This window comes from Acanthopagrus latus, chromosome 17 (assembly GCF_904848185.1).
Source record: "Acanthopagrus latus isolate v.2019 chromosome 17, fAcaLat1.1, whole genome shotgun sequence".
Classification (NCBI taxonomy): domain Eukaryota; kingdom Metazoa; phylum Chordata; class Actinopteri; order Spariformes; family Sparidae; genus Acanthopagrus; species Acanthopagrus latus.
This window is the reverse complement of record NC_051055.1, coordinates 6,896,949-6,916,513: the sequence shown is the minus strand read 5'-3', so window position 1 is coordinate 6,916,513 and position 19,565 is coordinate 6,896,949. Positions and strand designations below refer to the sequence as shown.

Below are 19,565 nucleotides of genomic sequence, written 5' to 3'. Positions count from 1 at the left end.
GACCTGTGGATTTTTTTTACATAGTCTGGTTGGATCACAGCTGCACACATGAACACCGCAGGGATGCTCTGAACCTTTTTTTTCTTTTCTTTTCTTTTCTTTCTTTTTTTTTTCTTCTTCGAGTGAGTTTCTTACTCGGTGACTGGCTCCTTCCCTCTCGTCCTGCCCTCCTCGGGACTAAAAGACCCGGCTGGAGTTGGATGGAGTCGAAGTGTCGCCTCAGACTCAGAGAGGGAAGCACGCAGCTGTCTCTGTGCGTGATGTCTCCTCTTGTTGGCCGCCTGCTGCTTCTTGTCTGCTTGGCTTTGCCTCTGTATGGCGTGGAAAAGGTGAGAAATAGAGGATACCGAAAGGATCCTGACGCCGAGAAGGTAAGAGAGAGTCGCAGCGAAGATGACTTTGCCGATATGATCTTTTTACCAGAAGTAGCCTAGCTATGTGGCATCACAGGACAGATGTGTCGATTAGGACAGATGTTGACGGTTCATACAATGTATATGTACTTAAATGACTGTAGAGCCTCTTGAAGCGCTTTGTTGTATTTTTGACGCGTCTCTATTAACATGTGCATGTACTCTGCGTAAAACTCATCCTGGGATTACTTTTTCTGGCGGAATGCAATGCCGTTCATCATAAGTTTCTTTTTGTTTTTGTTTTTGTTTTTTGTTTTTTAAATGACCGACTTCCCAACAAGTAAGTATGCTGATTCATCCATGATCCATACGTAGGCTTACAGCGCGGGGTGGGGGGGAATGTGGTCACCAACTTTTGGCGAAACGGGCTCCAAACTGAGCTGGCTCCCAGCTGGCAGCAGATGAGAAAAGTGCAGTTTTAGAGCTTTTTGTATGGTCAGCTGGTTCTCTGTTATTCCAGGTTGTGGCTGCTCTCCAGCACACTGAGTGGACACATAGAAAAATCCCCTGACAGGAAGCTGGGGTCTGGCTCATACTGTCTGTGTCTCTCTTTGTTATCTATTTTGTCTGTTTGACAAGTTAAAAAAAAAAACAAAAAAAACTGATGAACTGATTTTGGTTTGGGAAAGAATCTGTGATTGCTATTTTTGGATTTGTCATAGCTAATAATACTCTCAAAAGTTCCTGAAGCAGGGTCCATCTGTTTAATCCCTAAAATCCACAGAGGCTCCCACACCGACCCCAATCTTAGACTCTTTGTACTGAATTACGTAACCCTCCACGCTGTAGGTGGGGAGCGGGGGAACAAAGTGGACACACATTTCTCCCTTTAATCCCCCATGGGAGTCAAATGAAAGTGAAACTGGTGTTTATTTTGCTGGCGCTCTGTGGACCTCCCTCGGGGGGACTCCTACCAGTCTGTACCCTACTTTGAGAACCACGCAGCTTCTCCCCATTATCCCCCGCAAGTCATGTTTCCACAATTGAGACCTCAGCAGAAGGGTGTAATGAACAGCGTTTTATGTTACCATCTGTGTCTAGTGCACTGGAAATGATGCAGAAAAGCCCAACTGCACTAGACGCTCGGAAGAAGGAAGATCTACTTATTTGAACAGCATGGTAATCATAAAAAACACTCTTCCTCTGCATCCTGTCGAGATGCTCCGCTCTGCTCTGCTCTGCTCTGCTCTGCTCTGCTCTGCATGCTCCTGGTAGAGCTTCAGCCCTTCAGCTTGCATGAAACACCGCTGATTCCTCGGCAGCTTTGTGGCAAACAGAGCCTTCACGCTTCAGTTATACAGTAACGGACTGTGTGCTACTAATATTCATATAGGCAGGCGGCGCTGCCATAGAGCTGGCAGACGGTGGACAGAGGTTCCATTCATTAGTCTGCTTTGAAAGGTCTCCAGAAGTCCAGCCCTTTTAATAAAACACCGACAGATTTCCTCGCCGACTATCAAACCGAGCGGACTCGTGCTGCATTTGCGTCATTTCCACGCGTCGCCACCAATTAGCCGCGGGGATCTTGGACGCCGCGTCCCTTTTTCCTCGATGACTTTTGCTCCAGGTTTATTGCAGCACACGCACACCAGCAGTTTTCCTACAGAGATGACGTCAGTCAGACCTCCACACCTCCAGGTCGCTCGTCGCCACTTGATGGCAAAAGCAGACCCCTTAAAACATCTGGTTCACAGCAGCTGGCACCATCACCAGAGTCTTGTAATTCTCCCTGCATATACGCGTTTTCCAGATTCACATCGTCTGAAATTGATTTTTTTTTCCACCCTCCGACTTTACCTCAGGGACTCAAGTGGAGACGAGATGTTAAGGCCGGAGTGAAAGCTCTTTGTTCTGCTCTTCTTGGCCTGGACTGATGCCTCTTGGCCGCGCCGCTCCTCTCACTGCTCCACAGCTGCATCATGCGGAGCAAAAGGGCAGCGACGGCCCGGCAGCGGCCCAGACCGTAATCCCCCCCGGGGATCAGCGTTTGCTCAAGGGCGAGGACTCTGTCTTCTTACGTGTCACTTTATGTCTGTCCCGGCTGGAAAAGGGAAAGAGTGTGTGACACTTTCGCATCACGTAACCAGAATTAAAATCCCAGCGGCGGCTATAAAAAGCCTCCACAGCTAACCTACACACTGTAATCTGCCGGTCAGAGAGTCTCTAAGAAGAACATGCTACGCAAAACTATCTTGGTTCTTAATTGTGTCTATCTCTGTATGTGGTGGGACAGTTTTGGCAAAGCTCCCCCCTGTGTGTGTGTGTGTGTGTGTGTGTGTGTGTGTGTGTGTGTGTGTGTGTGTGTGTGTGTGTGTGTGTGTGTGTGTGTGTGTGTGTGTGCTTGAGTCAGCTTGAGAAAGATGCAGCATTCGTTTAAACATAGCGGGAGATTGAGCTGGACAGTGAATCACACGGAGAGAAGTATGGCGAGACTCCTCGTCACAGGCTGTCAGCGGGCCTTCAGTTCCTCATTAACCTGCGATCTGTCGCTCTCCTGCCGTCATGGCTCCACGGTGCGCTGCCTGCTTGGCCTTGGTTTTAGATCACATCTGTCTTTGTGCTCATTTGAGCCCGGCCCGCGGCACTGGGCTTTTGTTTATGTGACTGGTAAATGAGGTTTAATCTGGCTCCTCTGTGTGTGTGTGTGTGTGTGTGTGTGTGTGTGTGTGTGTGTGTGTGTGTGTGTGTGTGTGTGTGTGTGTGTGATGGTTGGATGAATGGCAGCTTTCAGGTGTTTGTGTTGCATGCGGCCCAAACAAGGATTTATCCCCCCAGGGAGGAGAGAGAAAATGTGAAACAGGAAGTTGGATAACAATAGAGTCAGCAGATGTTTTGGTTTTTCTTTTTTTGTTTCTTTTTCTGTGCCTTTTTATTGTCAACTCCCACTCTTAATTCCTCCCTTTTCTGTTTTTTTTTTCTTTTTTATTTTTTTTTTTACAGTATGGCACTTGCTTGCAGGGGCCGGCAGGCACCCCCGGCAGGGAGGGTAACCCTGGAACCAATGGCATCCCGGGGACGCCAGGCATCCCCGGCCGTGACGGGCTCAAGGGCGAGAAAGGCGAGTGCGTCAATGAGATCTTCGAGGAGCCCTGGAGGCCCAACTACAAGCAGTGTGCCTGGAACTCTCTGAATTACGGGATTGACCTGGGTAAAGTGGCTGTAAGTATCTCGACCGACGTGTTTCTGACGAACGTGTGCGCCCGTTCCAGTCATTTCTACAAACACAGAAATAATCTACTGCCACCACGATAAAGAAAAAAAGTGGCACGTCATCTTTGTGCTGTGTTGCAGGACTGCACGTTCACCAAGATGCGCTCAGACAGCGCCCTCAGGGTCCTCTTCAGCGGCTCCCTGAGGCTCAAGTGTAAGAACGCATGCTGTCAGAGGTGGTACTTCACCTTCAACGGAGCGGAGTGCACGGGACCGCTGCCCATAGAGTCCATCATCTACTTAGACCAAGGAAGTCCCGAGCTCAACTCAACCATCAACATCCACAGAACGTCCTCAGGTACAGTTAACAGCCTGCAGCAGCCGTGTTTTCCCCAGTGATTTACGGAGCTACAGTTTAAAGGGAAACTTCACCCCCCCAAAAATGGGAACACAGTCATCTACTCATCCTCATGCAGATGGCAGGTCTGCTTCACAGTTACACAGAACTGAAGCAGATGCAGACTTGATTTGTCAATTTTAGTCAATGACCTATTTATTTTTTATTTTATTTATTTATTTATTTTCCATTTTTGGGCAAACTTTTCCTTTAAAGCAACAGCTGCATATAAAATACGCCTGCTCACTGTCTTGCCAAGAATAAGTGAGATGACCTGCAGCCAGAGCCAGCAGCAGCTCAGCTTGGCCTAGCATACAGACAGGAAGTGGGAAAAGTTGACAAAATCTAAATCATACTAATTATCCTGTTATATCTTCTTTGGTGCATTCAACAAAAGTCTAGAGTGTCAGCCTATGTGCTCGAAGATTTCTGAACCAGAAGCCGTAACCTCCTTTTTTTCACTGGTTGCCCTCAGGAAGTTAACGGTCCCATCTTTTAACTTTTTTTTTTCACCTTCAAACAGAGCCAAGCTTGCAGTTTCTCTCTCTCTCCCTGTGCTAGCTGTGGCTGGATAGTTATAGTTACTGGACATATATGAGGGTTGGAAGCGTCGGTCTACTTCCCTCCTCTCTGAAGTGGTTATTTAACTGCTGTGGGAAACTTGCACTCCTCCAATTAGCTTTTGAAAAGTTCATTTCAGAGTCAGAAAACAAAACCATTAACAATTTCCATCTCTGGAGACAGTTTGGGTGTTCCCTGAGATTCAATTGCACTGTCTTCCTCTTTTTTTCCTTCTTCTCCCCCCTCCAGTTGAAGGCCTGTGCGAGGGTGTGAAAGCAGGGCTGGTGGATGTGGCCGTGTGGGTGGGGACCTGTGCCGACTATCCCAGAGGAGACGCGTCTACAGGGTGGAATTCAGTATCCAGAATTATCATTGAGGAACTGCCCAAATAAAAAAGGAACCAGTCCTGGTAGTGTAACAGTATGTTATCTGGCTCTCTGAAATGATCAGGTATGGTCGGCTGAGGGTTCACACAGCATCACTGATGGTAACTTGAATGTTTGTATGTTTTGTTTTAATACTATACTAGTCGACAGGCCTGTAAACAAGAATACTGTGTCATTCTGTCTGCCAAAAATAAAACTTTGTACTGTAGCTTCTCTGCCTTTGGCTGCTGTTGGTACACAGCAACCATTAAACAGACATTGTGACAAGACACTGACCATATTTAAACTATGTAATCATGTGACCTGTTTATATTCATTATTACTGTTAATAAAGTCATCCTTTTTTTAAAGTACTGAACTATGTATGACTGCTTGTTTAGCTGATTTCAAATACCATTCAATGTAGCCTCAAAAGATATATATTTTATATAACAAACACGGACAATGCAAGTTACAGTCTGTTGTCAGGACACAAAGAGATCTGAACAATAGTTTGAAGTGATGCAAATGTACTAGGTGTTTTGGAAAAAAATAAAAATCATCTCCATTGCTGCTGTCAGGTCACATAAAGAAATAATTTAAAAGAGTCAAACTAATATTACACATGCATGCAACTGGAAACCTGAGAAAATTTGCTGTCAATAATTACCTTTCCGTATTTCAGCCTTTATCCCTTTGAGTCACCAGAAAACATCAAATGTAAACGGAACTATGATGAAATATTTATCAACCTCTGATACAAGCATGAAATGGTGACATCAGGTTTTTAAACAATAAAACTATCATCCCAGCAGCATGTCGTTTGGCATGTACAGCAGCATACTTTCTCACAGAAGTCAAACTGTTTGTCATGCATCTGATCATTAGTGACAGAGGCCACCCTCAACACCATCGCATTTCACTTAAACATAAACATATGTATAAAAAGAAAAGAGGTCCATTGCCCAGTTTGGCAACTTTTTCATTACTTCTCAGTGCACATCACTGCTCCTCAGACCAGCTCACACACACCGTGCTGAGAGTTCAGTTTAAGTCTGATGCTTTTCGCACTGAATCTCTGACAGAACCAAAGTGTCAGTGTGAGCTCACACTGTCTCTGCAGTCTTTGCAGCTGTCCATGCCATGCTTTTAAGACTCATTCATTTTGTCTCAGAAGGAAGCGAGACACATTCTCATAAACTACAAAGGTGATGCAACAGGCGGGAGTGACACGGATCAAGTTGGGGATGATGCCTTTGTAGAAACCAATGGGGCCCTCGTTCCTGCAGAGAAAGGGGAAAAAAATGACCATGACTCAAGATGGAGCCAAATCTAGAAACTGAGACTAGAAAGGCCCTTTGGGATCATTTTATGACTGGATCAGTTTCATACCTCCACGTCCGACTGATGACGTCAATAACTCCATTGTATCTGTTGTGCTGGTCTTGCAGACGAGCTCGCACCACCTGATATGGGTATGTTGTAGCCACAGCAAATATTTTGGATAATGCGGCCATTGTGATGTATTCCAAAGCATTCTGATGGTCACAGATAAACAGATGGAGGGAGAAAGAGAGCAAAGTGAGCGAAGCAGAGCAGGAAAAATGATGAGTCACTTCTTCAAGTGCTTGTTAGTTATCAACTGTGGGCTCAGTCTTATTACACTGAAAACTCACAAGCTTTATGTCTGAGCATGTTTCCAGACTGCCTGTGGCTCATGGGGTTCATGACTCACCAGCTTCGCATCTGAAGGCACTTTCTTGTATTTGTTGTAGTCTCTCTTAAGTTCTTCATAAGCCATGAACTGCAGCGCTCCGTGAGATGTGCCAAACAAACCAGGAACATATCCCTTTCAACAAATATATCACTCATAAGTCAAACTTTAATGACACACCAATAATTCCATAACATATATTATATATAGCAAAGTCTACTGTACTGTACTGTACTGTACTACTCCCCTGTACATGAAGTTTAGTGCCTATTTAAAATATATATTTTTTCAGATGTAGTTATTTGTTAGCCATTATCCGGTCAGGATAATAGAATTCCATAAAATGCAGTTGACAAATTCTGGATGCAATTACCATCAATCAGGGATTTGAAGTCCTCTACCACATCTTATAAGGGCTGGTGACGCCCTCTAGTGGGGATTCATGAACTAATGCAGAAATTAATTTCAGTCAACTACAATAAAGGCCGGCTTCTGTTGTAATAATTCCTCCACAAATCAACTTGCCTGTCATTGGGCAAAACACATATTCCATGTACTGCTATTTTACATGACACACTGATGACTAACCTTGTACAGTCCTGCCACTCCCTCATGGCGGTATATCTTGACCAGAGCATCTATCATCCCCTTGTACTGCTTGCTAGTGGGATCAGCATTGTACTGCAGCACCAGCCGGGTCTTGGTGACCCAGATTGGGTTGGTTATGGTGAGTGTTAAGATGCCTGTGTGAGGACAAAATGTTGTAAGAATCAGGCTGAAAACATTTGCCAACTCCATGAATTACATCCAGTAGCTACTGTTGGATACATATGATTTTCAAGACATCAAGCTCTTTCAAATAGTGTATTATTAATGGTTTTACCATTTTTCACGGAGTGTTTTAATATCTGTTGTAAAATGGTGAGAGTAAAGTCACACCTTTACATTAACGTCCGGAATAGGGCTGCAACTCACTCATGTTTTAACTGACGATTTATTTGTTGATTATTTTCTTGTTTAACTGATTAAACAATTAAAGTTAAACCCTTTTTCCTAAACCCTAAACTGATGAAATGATTATCAAAGTTGTTGGTGATTTATTTAATAATGGACAATTAGTTGATAAATCTAGCCATTAAACCAAAAAAATACATGCTGATCTAAAGTCGCTTCCTGACTCGCATCAGATCGCTAAATATCATCTGAGCACAATCTAAATGTCTGAACTGAAACAAATATTGTTGTTGTCAGGGGTTCCCAATAAAAAACAAACCGAAGCTTAATTTTTAGCCCCTGACTTCATTTGGTCAGCAGGAAACAGATCCATGTGACCCCATGAGAGAAAAATGAACAGCAGCCATGTGGTCATTAGTATCTGCCTCCTGTCTGCTAAGGCCAGCTCAGGGCAGTACTGTCTGGCTGGTGTTGTTGACCATGTAATGACTGTTGGAGGGTGTCAGCAGGGCAGCAGTGTTCAGCAGAACTAACCTGCCTGGGCTGCAGACACCAGGTGCTCTGTGGCGCTCAGTTCAGTTTGACGACCCTCCTTCGTGTACTCTTTGATTGCATTGTAACTGAAAGGGAAGAATGCATGGCAAATATGACACATTATAGCTCATTTTGAAGGGCCAAATTTTGGAGAAGTATTATGATACAGGCATTATGCAACAGGTGCATAGCTTACGTACAACAAGAAGTAGAGACCCCAGGATGATCCAGCACCCCAAACATTGGGTGTCACTCCTTGGTATAGTCCTTTCAGGCCCTCCTGCAGCCAGACACTCTTCATACAGTGTAATATACCATTGTACTTGGGTCTTAGGTCCAATCCATCACTGACTGCATTGAAATTACACGAGAGAGCTGTGTTAAGTCGTGACAACCGAATGTAACGTGACACACCATTGATTCCTAAAATAAATTAAATCAAGTCATATCAGCACAGTACTATTGCAGAGGGATTCTGAACATGTGTTTCCACTCAGTGAAACAACAAGTACTTTATGGAGCTCCTAACAGGTAAGAATCTATAGTATTGCAGATGACATTAGAGGACATGATTACAAAGACAGTCAGCAATAGTTTGAATATGATGTCATACTGTACCTGCAAACCTGATTTTGACCAGATCCAGGGGGTGAAGCACAAGCGTTGACACCACACCTCCGCTGAGTCCCGCCACCAGGTTTTCTATCTTTACATGACTGAAGACCTGCTGGACATGTCCGGCTATTGAGAGAGCAGAACCAGGTCTGCTGGACACGGTACCGTGATTCGGAGCCGAGCTCATGTTTACTGGTAACGTTAGCTAGCTCCTGTCAGCTAGCTGTGTTTACAACGCGAGGTTAGTTAAGGCCAGGCTAATATTTAACTAACAGCACACAAGCGACAGCTCATTGACAATGCTGCAAAATGTAAGTATGCTATACCGACGGTACTAACTCCTGGTAACCTCCTCATTGTCAGTCGGAACTGAACCACGCTCTCCGCACGCCGTGGCGCTCCATGGCTGAGGTAACATTATCCAAAATGTCAAGCGGCTTTGCCTGCTCGACCTTGCTGCTAGTACCAAGCGAACGTCAAAACGCCAAAATTCAGAGCTGTGCTTCCGGTCCTAGCCTTCAAAATAAAACCACCTATGACGAACGATATGTTATTACGAACCCATAATTTAGGTAGACTTTATTTTTGAGTAACAACACAAACTTTTGTGAAGATTTTAAATAGTTTACGTATTTTTCGCTAAGGGCCCCATACCATCAGAATGAGCTGATAAAATCGTGGTTATAGTTGTAGGTCAGAGTGTCAATTGAAAACATATGAAACCTAATCTTTTCTTTTCCTCACTTTTGAAATAGACTCCATGCTCCATATTGATGACTGTGAATGTAGCTATTATTTATATTCATTTTATATTGTCCGTTTAATCTCTATTCTATACTTCATTCATCTAAGACTGTGTAATTTACCCTTTTTTACCAATCCGTTTCTGTTTCTTGGTTAACTGTCTTCTATATCCTCCCAAGTGTTTACGAAAACTTCTTGAGGAAGACCGTTTTCCTATTATATGTATGGTTGTATAGATGTCAGTAACACAAACTGTTGTATTTCCGGCTGTCGAAATGTTAAATTTTGGAGATTGACAGCTATTTCGTTACGTTCGTCAGTGACGCAACCAGGAGGACTGGACATCCCACAATGCAGCGCGGCTTCACGCGAATCCCTTCCCCATCAACACATGGGTAGTGGTGCCTGCTAATATTTTCCTTGTTGAGCTTAAGTCTAAGTACACGTTTTAAAGTGTTTCCTTTTCACTCTGCTCCCAAATGAAAGTTAAAGTCCTCTCGAGGAACCCGGACGATTATGTTCGGGAAACCAAATATGATATTCAGCGTGGTAAGTTATGAATTTTATACTCAGACAGGCTAAACACACAGTATGCTAGCTAGCCAGTGTTTCACAGCATCATCATCACTCACTCGTAATTAAAAAGAACAGTGACACTGTTTTCGCAAACAGTTATCTTGTGACTGAAAAAAACATTACAATGTCATTACATCTAGAGATACTCTGTCGTTGTCTGTAGGCTATGATAAGAATTATATAATGCATGGAAAGCTTTTCAGATATGAGCATGTAAACAACAGCCAAAACATTAGCATCTATTTAAGTTGTAAATTGTGATTAAGTTTATAGCATATGTGCAGGTCCTGTTGGTCATATGAAACATATTTACAAAAAATGTGGTTAAGTAAAGTATAGTTATTAAAAGATGCAAAGAGCATGTTCATAATACAGTTAGGTTAATATCATATATCTGTATTTTTTGGGGTCAAAAACATAATGAAAACATTTCCTAACAGCTCATTGTTACTTTCTGTTCTCAGTCCCTAGAAACTATGACCCAACACTTCATCCATTCGAGGTGTGCAGAGAGTACACCCAGGCCCTGAATTCCACTAAGCTTGACAGGGTGTTCGCCAAGCCTTTCCTGGCCTCTCTGGACGGACACAGAGATGGGGTGAACTGCATGGCCAAGCACACCTCAAGCCTCTCCACCCTGCTCTCTGGCTCCTGCGATGGCGAGGTAACTATCTGCTAAAGCATATGCACATTTAGCTCAGCTAATGACATACTTTGACATTGTGCACATGGCCCGTTTTTACACTCATTCATGATACTGACGTTTTATTTGTCCATCAGGTGAAAGTGTGGAACCTTACCAAACACGAGTGCGTCCGCACGCTCCAAGCACATGAAGGATTTGTCCGGGGAATGGTTGTCCGCCACTGTGGAACATCCTTCTTCACGGTGACTGCTGCCATTCATCATGAAAATAGTTTTCTGTGCTTTTTTTTTATTTGCTCACTTCTAATACAGTCTGTGTTTTACATCTCCGCATGCTGACTTTAAAAGGTTGGTGATGACAAAACAATCAAGCAATGGAAAATGGAGGCACCAGGTTATGGAGAGGAAGAGGAGCCACTCAACACTATTCTGGGCAAGGTATGAGTCAGTCATATTTGGTCGACCATGACCTCTGACCTCGCAAGGGTAAATGAAACATCACAGTTTGATTATAATATAAATGATTCTTGTCACTTGCAGACAGTTTTCACAGGACTGGACCATCACCAGAAGGATGCTGTGTTTGCAACATGCGGCCAGCAGGTGGACATCTGGGATGAGCAGAGGAGCAGTCCAATCCGGTCTTTTACCTGGGGCGTCGACAGCTTCAGTGCTGTTCGCTTCAACCCTGTGGAGGTAAAACACTATGTGTTGACCACAGTGAGACAGGCCTGGTCCTGTCACAGAGGGAAGAATGTTTTGCTCTCAACAATTTGTCCGTTTTCAAACTCACATCAAAGTGATGATTGCACAACTTACAAGCTGTCATCCTGCTGATATATTTAAAGTGAATGGTTTACTTCTCCACAGACAGAACTTCTTGCAAGCTGTGCCTCTGACAGAAGTATAGTACTGTATGACATGAGAGAATCTGCGCCACTTAAAAAGGTAGGCTCTACCATTAAGTTGCTGCTGGAATTTACCTTTTGCTCTCATTGCTTCACAACGACATGCTATGATTTTTATCTACTCTGTGTTTCATTTTCTTTTATAGGTAATTATGACAATGAGGAGCAACACATTATGCTGGAACCCGATGGAAGCCTATCACTTCACATGTTCAAATGAAGACTACAAGTGAGTTGATTATGTTGAAGATTGTTACAGTGATTAGGATTCACATGGCAGTATTTCAGTCTGCACTAGACTGGGTCTGTTGTGCTCAGAGTTGAGCTCTGCAGCCTGGATAGACCTTCAAAACAGATGGGAGATTAATCCTGTCATTGTTTCACTGATGTTTTTTCTACTAAAGCTCAGGGATAATTTTGTTTTTGTTTTTTTGTTTTTCTCGTCAGTCTCTACACATACGACATGAGGTACCTGGACCGGCCTATGACAGTGCACATGGACCATGTCTCTGCAGTGCTGGATGTTGACTATTCTCCCACTGGGAAGGAGTTTGTGTCTGCCAGTTTTGACAAAACTATCCGCATCTTCCCCAAAGAAAATGGTCACAGCAGGTTAGTAACATCAGTTTAAAGAATTATTATTGTTGTTTGTACAATGTAATTATGTTACTTGTCAATGATCAAGCACTGTTTCTGTTCTTTGGAATGAGCCGCAACAGAGTAAGAAGTATATGCTTTCTTTGAAATGCAGCTGACTGTAATAGTTTTGTTTCAGGGGTTTATAAAGTAAATTATGTTTACTTTGTTGTACATACTCATGATCAGGCTGTGTCGAACAGATCATATCTTACCCTTTGAGTGGTTTATTGATATTTAAGTTCAACAAATAGTAACACCTGTGTTTTTTTTCTACTATGTTAAAAAAAAAAAAAAAAAAAAAAACGGCCTATTGCCTAGCATTGCTGATAATAGTTTCTAGTTGGCAAAGCCAATATTGGGATGCTGATTGTTTTGACTCACCATCTCAACCACAAAAAGCATAGCCATTGTTTGGTTGCTGTGTGACGTAATGGTACATGCAGTGTTGATTGTCAATTTGTCCAAATAGCAACAGTTGTTTTACAGTAACTAGGGGCATGTAGCCGGCCAGCATCACCACATGGGCAGGTCTGGGCTTAAAGTGCGTATTGTAAGAACAATTGAAAACACTTGTAAAATTGTACAAAAATGTAGCAAATGTACCTGAAGTTATGTCTTCACTCACGCACACGTGCATCTGCTCCTTGGTAGAGTGCACAGTTGGAGTGTTGAAGGCCAGGTGGATGTGCCCTGAGTTGTTTTTGACATTCATGTAACACCAGTGCTGATGCTGTTGAAGATCATGTTTACATTGTTTTTTGATTTAATAATGCCTCAAGTTCACTGCTGTTGAAAATTTACTTCTTCTTACTGCCCTTTTTTGGCGGCATCTCTCCAGTTGCTGTGCCAGTGTCGGCTACTTGCACATGACACCTGTCTGTGTATGGTCTTTAGTGGGCATTACTTGTGTTAATTACAAACAATCAACCGTGAGAAATGCAAAACAGTTCTTGCGTTAGGTTCAGTTACACTCAGGTTCAAAGGGTCCTATACGGGAAGTACTTTGGTGAAAACGAGGCTAAAATGTCTGCCATGAAAAATATCTACTATGACTTATATCCAATGGGAACAAAGGAGGAGTTAGTGTGACATTTTTCTCGTTCCACAAAGTGGATTGATCAGTCAACATAACATTAGTAGGAGTTTAAAAGGGGAATCTGTTGGTGCAATCCAAAACATTATTCGCATTTATGATGAGTATTACACAAAAGAAATATTACTTATCGGTGCGGGTGTTGTTAATCTTATTTACCACAACACTTAACAACTTCTGTATACGTGCTAATGAAAGCCTTGTCTTTTTTTGAATTGTAGGGAGGTTTACCACACTAAACGAATGCAGCATGTCATCTGTGTAAAGTGGTCAGCAGACAACAAATACATCTTGAGCGGATCGGATGAAATGAACATCCGACTGTGGAAGGCCAACGCATCTGAGAAGCTCGGAGTGGTGAGTCCTGCTTCATTTTCACTTTATCATTTTGCTGATATTTTCCAGCCTCAATCCGTGTATTTAAGGCAGCTTGCTCCTTATTGGCCGCTCTTGGGAAGCAGTATGCGCTGGTCTGTGTACCAATCAACAGCCGTGTTTTCCTCAGCTGTCAGGCATACTGTATACTGTATCTCCCTCCAGTATTTTACCTGATCTTTTTTATGAGTTAGCTGCATTCATCGACACTGCCATGGCCCTGAGCCCACTTCAGCGGGGTTAGAGTGGGTGACCATGCCAGGAGCCACTGTTGCCAAATGCCCTGATGGATGCTGACTTAGGGTAGAATCACTCTCAATAAGTACAATGTACCAACTGGCACAGCAAGTCCCGTGGCAGGTGGAAGTCCAAAAAAACTCAAAAGCTTGTGCAGTTAATTGACAAATGGCCAGCAAAAGATTCAGCTAAAAGACTTTCCTTTTCCAGACGAAGCTCCACTGACTTCTGATATCTTGTTTAGTGAGCATCACACGTATTGTATTTAGATGATATAGACTGTGTTAGCAGGAATGATGGCCTTATTGTTATGTAATACTCAAGTGTAAAATGCTGGGAAGTGTTCCAGTGCCCCAAATCCCAGTTATGGCTGGATGATAAAAATCGATGGAATCTCATGTGCCATCTCCAACAACCATCTTTCACTCCTAATCGGATTCACTCTTACTTATTCTCTTAATGCAGCTTCCGAGTGGAAAATTGGCCAGCTTTTGGCACTTGTTTTACTGTCACTGTGTAAGAGAAGATTTATTCGCAAGCTTTGCACTTAAAGAGATCAGACAAGGGCTGCTCCTATCAGCAGTTTAAATCGGCCAATCACTTAAAGCAGGCCACTCCGAACATAATGAACATTAACAATCAAGTTGTACTGAAAGGGTCTTTAATTATCAAGAAATGCTGAAATGCTGAATCGAGGCTTTGTCAGTGTCTGAAGGCATCACAGTGAACTGATCGGGACATCTCGATCAGCTGTTGCACGTTACCATGCTTTTAATAACTTTGCATCTGCGTTCTTTGACTCCGATGTAAATTAGAGCCTTTGTATTTCAGCGAAATACCTGAAACCTGTTGAAACAATCGACGCCTGTTTATTTTCAGTTGGACAGAATTAATATCCCCTGCTCTAGGAACCTTGATTTATCACTACCCACTGATTTACAGTTTGAAAGCCAGCTGGATTGCTATGAAAAGTTTGTATTGATTGACCTTGATGTGGTGTGTTACTGTTTCACTTGTCTCCTTGATTGATCAAATATAGAGGTGCCACTTTTGAACCAATTACTATCTGAACAAAGACATGATGTTGGGTAATTAATGGAAAGTTAGGGATTATAACAGATATGGTTTGATGTTATTGGTTTACTCATCTTTTCTATTGGATATGAACATATTGTTCTTGGCAAGTTGATAGCGGACATTGGGGAACATGGTGACATTGCTAAAAGGAAGTCAGAGAGGGGTATCGATCTTTCTCCACAGCCACAGTACTGCTGTGTGATTACCCATGTCAGAACACTATAGACTTTATATACGCATGTGAAACAGAAGAAAATAGACAGGGGGTTGAAAAAAAATACCTGTGTCTAAGTGAGACTTAGACAGCCATTGGACTGTGTCTAAAACATCTCTTCCAAGGGCTGGATGCAAGAAACACGAGCACTCAAACAGTGTTCATAGCAGTCCACTAATTTTGCATTCAGAAGGTGTAACGTCAGCCAATCACATATCAGACTATAACCCTTTCACTCTGGACAAAAACCCACCAACACCCACTAACATCTGGCTTTTGACTTCATTGAAAAGGCGTACAGTCTGCATTAATTCCCATGTCTAATGACTCGGCAGTGGTCAGGAGTATTTAATGGCTCCAGCTCTGATTGGTTGTGATAGAAACATGGCCACCAGACTAATTTTCTCCCCTTTTCTAGTGCGATGCAATGGTGTGTTGTCAAGTTCTGGCCGTTGGCATATAATATAGAAATACAATTAGGAAATGTTCCATCTGCCTCCATTCAAGCAGCTCTCAAACAATCATTCAATCAGCATTAAGTTTGAAAGAGAGACCCAAGTAAAAGATATAAAAAAGTAACTACCTAAACATTTTTCCGGGCTTCCATGCAGCTTTGTATTGTCCCCTGTTTTGCAATGCCCCCATAACCCATGGTACACCAGAAAATGGAAAAGTAAGCTTGTCCACTGACATAAGAAAAGGAAACAATTCCCTCTTTTTACCTGCATATGCCCACTAATTGATTCAGCAGAACCAGAGATATTATCCAATTTATAATCAATGCATTCTTCTTGTACTTGTTAAAAACATAGTGCCTACCTTACCCATAATGCATCAGCAGACAGCCTGGTTATCTGTTATTCTCTTAGCAGCAAATGGGTATCTGGCCTCAAGCAGAGATGAAGAGTGGGCTCCAGAGGTCCGGTCAACTCCACACCATCAGATTTTTTTTTTTCATTTACAAACTAGTCCTCCACCTTTTGATTTAGTTCACTTGCTGAAGTTGGCATTTTCCAGGTTCACCTGTTTATTCTTTCTTTTTTGGACAGTTCACATTTTGGTTTGAACTCCGAAAAAGTGTTTTAGGTAATCGGTCAGTAGCGTTGGCTTGGTTCTCACCTGCTGGACCTGTGTAACCTTGACGTCTTGTATTTCATGCTGTGTCAGACTTGTCATTGTGTTTCCAGACATCAGCGTTTACTTTAGCAGCTTCAGTGTTACCATAACTGATACAGTGCTTAATTTCTCTGCCATAAGCAAAAGATCAATGGCGTTATTTTGATTGGTCACCACAAGCATCTGAAGTATGACATGAGTGACAGTGATGCGTCTCGATCTATTCCACTTTGTTGGTGGCCGCATTTTACTTTACAGCACGGGCAGCAGTCTGTCAAGTCTGCTTTACCAGCATTAATTACACATATTGGGTATGTAGCACATAGTATAAGATTTAAGACTGTCCAAGAGGAGCTCACAAGATGTGACTCGTCACTCTCCAAACAAAATCAAAGTGAAGCATCATCCTCTGCTATCTCATATCCATCTTGTTGAGATTATACAAACAGCGTTTAGCAGGTTAACTGTGTGTGTATCCAGGGGAATTAGTTCAGTCCAACAAGATCAGCGTCTAACAGCTCTTCTCCAACAAATTGAATCTGAGACAAATCATTGCTTTTAATTAGAATAAAAGCCTTCGAGGAGGGCAGCCTCCGCCAAGACCAGTCCGAGTAGCTGCTGGTTTTTATGAGGGAGACAGAGAGCGAGGGATGTTGTTGAGCTTGTGTCTTCGCTTTTTAACAGACATTGATTCCGTTTTGAATGAGCATGTTGTCGAGATGAAGTTACTGCATACTGTACCGGCCAACATTTTATGATTTAGTACAGGGCATACGGTAACCGTTGGTAATTAACAAAATGCCACCAGAGCAGAATGAAAAACACATCTTTCTAAACTCTGTTTATGTTGTTTAACGGTGCAATAATCTGGTGAATCTTACTCATCATTACTGGAATCAAGGCAGTTTGGAAATCACGTCAGATGACACATCTCACCATGGCTACCCACCGTGCTCTAAATGTCATGATTCACAGTCATGCTGCAGGTGTAAAAGGTGTACAAGTTAAATGCCTGTAACAAGGCCACTGACGCATCACGTTTAAAAACAAAATGTCAGCTCAGCTATGGTCATCCTCTGTGTGGGAAACCTAACAGTCACTTCTCCTTCTGGTTGTTAAATCTAAACCACACTCTGCCTGCTGCCTGTAGATTCTAAAGGGACACTGATTGGTTGAACCACTGTGGTTCGGCCACAAGCACGTAGCTTGAAGCCTGGTGAGATAGATTCACAATATCATATAATCAAATTATCACCTGCTCTCACAAACAAGAAAGACAGGTTAGTGTCAACAGTTAAGATCTGTAAAAACTCACTAGCACATTATGTGTTGTTTTAATCCATTTGGGTGTATGTAGGGCCGGGTATTGAACTGTGGCACTTTTACGGCCCCGACCAAATTGCCTCAATACTATTTGTTATTTTAAAAAGAATTTTCAGTCGATACCAAAATCCAGTATCCAAGGGGTTTCATAAATCTGGTGTGGAAAAAATTATCATTCAGTAACTGGTATAGAAGTCAAGGTGTACCTGAATCAAAACATTTTTAATGATATTCATCCCTAGGTTTATGTGCTGGTCTGGTCTATGGCCTGGTGTAGTCCCTTCCCTCTGGTTGACGCGCATACAACAATAATTTTGAAGAACAAGTCTGTGTCGTGTTTCCTATCAGCAGCCATGTCATTGAGGTCGTAGTAGAAATCGTTTTTTAAATGCGTTGTGATTCTCTCTGGAAAGATTATGTCTTGATGCTGTAAAGTCAGTAACTGGACATTTGAAATCCAATACTACATTATGATCACTTGTACCAGTTTTGTAAAACTTGACTGTATGTTCCTTATGGCTGAATCTGTTGGATGATGAAATGTAATGGACATTCTAAGCTAGGATTCTTCTTAAGCTTTGGTGAGGAACACTAAGTGGGAACAAAGATAATGAAACAGTTTTGTTGTTTTCTTCCATGTAGTTAAAGTAAACTCGTTCTGGGCTCAGTTTGTGCAGAGGGCACGGTGATGTTTTTTTGTACCACTGCTCGTCACGTTTTATTATTTTCCCTTCTTGAGCACAGTACCCAAATCCTCCCTTTCATTTTCTTTTCTTCACCTGACTTTGTCTTGTTCTGTTACTTGATCCACTCATTTCACAGCCACTTCATTTTCACGTTTTTATCCAATTTTTTCATCTGATCAACTCGTCCTCTCTCGTGTCATGTAGATGGCCCCCAGAGAGAGGCAGGCCAGCAACTACAGTCAGAAGCTGAAGGAGAAGTTCCAGCACCACCCGCAGATCAGGCGCATCTCTCGTCACCGACATCTACCCAAGAACATCTTCCACGAGAGCAAGGAACTGAAGATTATGAAAGAGGCTCGCCGTAGGAAGTACGTATCTATTCCATTTCCTTTTCTTTCCTTTTAGGATTAGGATACACGGTTGCTGGTGTATCTATAGGAATGGCCTGACGTCCCCTCAGTGTCCATGTAGAGGTGCTTGTGACTTGGGCTGCTGCCAGGGTAATTCTGACCTATGCCGTCAGACCAGCCCAATGGAAAATCTCACAGATGGCACTGCCCCCCATGACATGGTCTCAATAGGCCTTACATACTCATTTACAGTTTGTATGGTGGATTGATTGTCCCAGTTTACCCTGCCATCCAGTGATTCATAGCTCAGTCTGCGGCAGATGTGTGTTTGAACTGTGAATGATTTACTCTCTATGCTTTATGCATTATTTTCAGGGAACATTAGTGTAGTCTGTGACGTAGGTGTTAGGTCAATAGTCTCATATTCAGTCTCTTCCTCTTTTCTGTTTGCTGAGCTCTCGTCCCTCCTCTTTCCATTCTTTCCTGCATGTTCTCGCCGGCAGATTGAGTCATTCACGCCTCTTCTTCTTTTGTCTTCCAGGGAGAGGAACGTCCGCAAGCACAGTAAACCAGGAGCTGTTCCTGTGGTGTCTGAGAAGGAGAAGCATGTTGTGACTGTTGTCAAATAGACGGAGCCAGAAGAGAGTACAGAAGACCAGAGGGGCTGACAGTTAAGAGATGAGGTGGAGCCCAAGACTACATCCACATGGGACATGATCAGACTGCTTTCACTTGAGACAAAGAAAGCGGCAATTGTCAGTTGTTGGGATGGACAAGTGATCAGTTTTCTTTTAAATAACAAGGACACAGACTGTAAATATATACAAAAAAGACTCTGCCATTGATTTGCATCCTTTATTTTAGTGACTAAACACATAT

At 42.8% G+C, this 19,565-nt stretch overlaps 3 protein-coding genes across 7 annotated transcripts; 2 read left to right on the top strand and 1 right to left on the bottom strand.

Annotated features, from left to right (window-relative positions):
* Positions 1–54: 54 nt before the first annotated feature.
* Positions 55–5,262, top strand: LOC119005704 (collagen triple helix repeat-containing protein 1-like). 5 transcript variants are annotated; one of them, XM_037073568.1, is made up of 5 exons: positions 55–329; positions 1,455–1,532; positions 3,354–3,572; positions 3,705–3,921; positions 4,771–5,262. In XM_037073568.1, the coding sequence occupies exons 1-5, from the start codon at positions 201–203 to the stop codon at positions 4,911–4,913; spliced, it is 786 nt and encodes a 261-aa protein (XP_036929463.1). In that variant the 5' UTR covers positions 55–200; the 3' UTR covers positions 4,914–5,262. The 5 variants fall into 5 exon arrangements, with proteins under 5 accessions (XP_036929463.1, XP_036929461.1, XP_036929466.1 ...); XM_037073566.1 differs by having other exon boundaries at positions 55–371; XM_037073571.1 differs by lacking the exon at positions 1,455–1,532 and having other exon boundaries at positions 4,771–5,257.
* Positions 5,263–5,310: 48 nt separating this feature from the next.
* Positions 5,311–9,186, bottom strand: LOC119005703 (mitochondrial folate transporter/carrier-like). The gene is made up of 7 exons (XM_037073565.1): positions 8,707–9,186; positions 8,289–8,439; positions 8,089–8,174; positions 7,189–7,343; positions 6,622–6,735; positions 6,279–6,424; positions 5,311–6,169 (listed from the first exon to the last, which is right to left on the bottom strand). The coding sequence occupies exons 1-7, from the start codon at positions 8,888–8,890 to the stop codon at positions 6,043–6,045; spliced, it is 963 nt and encodes a 320-aa protein (XP_036929460.1). The 5' UTR covers positions 8,891–9,186; the 3' UTR covers positions 5,311–6,042.
* A 580-nt stretch (positions 9,187–9,766) lies between these two features.
* On the top strand, positions 9,767–19,315 carry dcaf13 (ddb1 and cul4 associated factor 13). The gene is made up of 11 exons (XM_037073564.1): positions 9,767–9,996; positions 10,488–10,687; positions 10,804–10,911; positions 11,017–11,106; positions 11,209–11,364; positions 11,539–11,616; positions 11,723–11,805; positions 12,024–12,188; positions 13,530–13,665; positions 18,541–18,704; positions 19,228–19,315. The coding sequence occupies exons 1-11, from the start codon at positions 9,927–9,929 to the stop codon at positions 19,313–19,315; spliced, it is 1,338 nt and encodes a 445-aa protein (XP_036929459.1). The 5' UTR covers positions 9,767–9,926.
* Positions 19,316–19,565: the final 250 nt, after the last annotated feature.

Excerpts from the sequence above, each read along its gene's own strand:
- LOC119005704 (XM_037073566.1), top strand. The coding sequence starts at position 201 with ATGGAGTCGAAGTGTCGCCTCAGACTCAGAGAGGGAAGCACGCAGCTG. Across the intron at positions 372-1,454 it reads AGGATCCTGACGCCGAGAAG|TGCACTGGAAATGATGCAGA; the intron begins GTAAGAGAGAGT and ends ATCTGTGTCTAG. Across the intron at positions 3,573-3,704 it reads TTGACCTGGGTAAAGTGGCT|GACTGCACGTTCACCAAGAT; the intron begins GTAAGTATCTCG and ends GCTGTGTTGCAG.
- LOC119005703 (XM_037073565.1), bottom strand. The coding sequence starts at position 8,890 with ATGAGCTCGGCTCCGAATCACGGTACCGTGTCCAGCAGACCTGGTTCT. Across the intron at positions 7,344-8,088 it reads GGTGTCTGCAGCCCAGGCAG|GCATCTTAACACTCACCATA; the intron begins GTTAGTTCTGCT and ends GTCCTCACACAG. Across the intron at positions 6,425-6,621 it reads TGCCTTCAGATGCGAAGCTG|AATGCTTTGGAATACATCAC; the intron begins GTGAGTCATGAA and ends TGTGACCATCAG.
- dcaf13 (XM_037073564.1), top strand. The coding sequence starts at position 9,927 with ATGAAAGTTAAAGTCCTCTCGAGGAACCCGGACGATTATGTTCGGGAA. Across the intron at positions 10,688-10,803 it reads CTGGCTCCTGCGATGGCGAG|GTGAAAGTGTGGAACCTTAC; the intron begins GTAACTATCTGC and ends TTTGTCCATCAG. Across the intron at positions 11,107-11,208 it reads TCAACACTATTCTGGGCAAG|ACAGTTTTCACAGGACTGGA; the intron begins GTATGAGTCAGT and ends TGTCACTTGCAG.